Here is a 1878-nt window from a genome sequence, read left to right on the forward strand (position 1 = left end):
GTAGCTGTCTTCAGACACTCCAGAAGAGGGCATCAGATCTTGTTACAGATGGTTATGAGCCACCATGTGGTTGCTGGGATTTGAACTCCGGACCTTCAGAAGAGCAGTCGGGTGCTCTTTACCCACTGAGCCATCTCACCAGCCCTTAACGACCATTCTAAGGCATATGGCTTTTACTTTTTTGGTTTAAAAGTGATTTGTTTATTGACTCTGCATCATCATTAACTGATTGTTGAATGGCCTTTAAGATGAATGGGTTTACCTTTGTGCAGTGTGCCTTTACATAATCAACTCCTTAGTAAACGGTCCACGAAGTCTCCTCCTCCTCCACTGACATGTCACCAAGGTAAACTCCGGTTGCCAATTTGCAAAGTGCTGGATCTCTTCTCAGTTCTCAGTTTGCCCTCCATTGAGCTATTAGTAGCATTATCAATGTTGTAATTCACTGCAGGGAAGAGACTGAAAGCCGGTGTGACTCGGAAGGGGAGGACGAGGAGGACGACACAGAGCCCTGCCTGACGGGGACCAAAGTGAAGGTCAAGTACGGCCGAGGAAAGACTCAGAAAATTTATGAAGCCAGCATCAAAAGCACCGAGACGGATGACGGGGAGATTCTGTACCTGGTGCATTACTACGGATGGAATGTCAGGTAAGCAGGGAAGCACGTGTTTACAAGGCACACCTTGCTTCTGAATATTATCAGTGCTTCCACCAGAGCCCAGCAGGATTTGCCCGTGAACCAACTGAGTCTAGTACTCTTTTATTGGGAGGCAGACCACAAGAGAGGAAGCCATGGGGCTGAGTCTGTGAATGCTCAGAGCCCCACCTTAGGAACTAGGGATAGTACAGGGCTCTGGGAACCGTGCAGCACTGTCAAGGGGCGAGGACACAACTCTAGGCTGCACACGCCTCTGTTTCCTTTTGCAGAAGTCAAGCCAGTGTCAAGAACCGCAATAGTTTGGAGTTGGCTTAGTAATTAAAATCTGTGTTGGGTAGCACTTGGATTTGAGCTTCTGTTATGTGGTAGGTTGAAGAAAGTCTTTGTTCTGTGCTGATACAGTCAGGAAGCCGATGTGATTCTGTGATTGGTTTTCTTACTAGACCTTACCTGGAAGGAGCAATGGCTAGATCAAAGTTAATCCTATGATGGGTAGAGAAGCAGAAGTGACTCATAGTCACGGGAAAAGGATATCTTGCCATTCCTGTGGCTTGTACAGTGTGCCCTGTTTGTTCTGTGTTCAGACATGATTAGGAAATTGTCTTTTTTCCTGTCTTGATCCCCGATGAGCACGGAGCAGACATGTCTGTACAGTTGGCTGCATTCAAGGGACGGGCGTCTCAGTCTGGCTGGGAGAGTCAGGCCAGCTTAGAGCAACACTGAGGCCCAGTGGTCTAAGTTCTGCTTTCCCTTTAAGCCTTTTGAATGTGTGTGTGAAGACGTGGGCTGCTCTTGGTTGATGTGGAGCCGCACTGCCTTTTGGACATTCTAGGTGTGTGCTCAGTTCCCTTTTCTCCAGATTGGGGGAATTTGAGTTCTTTATAAATGAGTTGTGGAATTATAATACCCATGTTACTGAGAATGCGAAGTGCATAGAAGGATGCCCAGCACTTAGTAAGTGCACTGTGTCAACTGTTTGCACTATGTTAGAAGATCTTAACTAAACAGCGTCTGTAACCTAATAAACTTGGAAGAGGGACTACTTCCCAACTCTGGCAGCTGCAGCATGTTATATCCATTTTCCCCTCAGATTCAAGTTCGTTTATAGCCATCTACTCCGCTGTATGCATCCCTGTTGTATTTCTAGAATTTCTCTTCCTGTTACCCTTCTTATGTTCTCAGAGATTTTCTTTTTGTTTTTGGGTTTTGTTTTTTTTTTT

General features: G+C 46.0%; 1 protein-coding gene across 2 annotated transcripts in view; it reads left to right on the plus strand.

Annotated features, from left to right (window-relative positions):
* Positions 1-1878, plus strand: part of Arid4a (AT-rich interaction domain 4A) — a 67582-nt gene that overhangs the window by 50640 nt on the left and 15064 nt on the right. For both annotated transcript variants that reach the window (XM_021201598.2, XM_029541108.1), the window contains one exon: positions 452-649. In XM_021201598.2, the coding sequence (XP_021057257.1) occupies positions 452-649 (198 nt within the window). The remainder of the gene's footprint in view (positions 1-451; positions 650-1878) is intronic.

This window comes from Mus pahari, chromosome 7 (genome assembly GCF_900095145.1).
Source record: "Mus pahari chromosome 7, PAHARI_EIJ_v1.1, whole genome shotgun sequence".
Taxonomy (NCBI): Eukaryota; Metazoa; Chordata; class Mammalia; order Rodentia; family Muridae; genus Mus; species Mus pahari.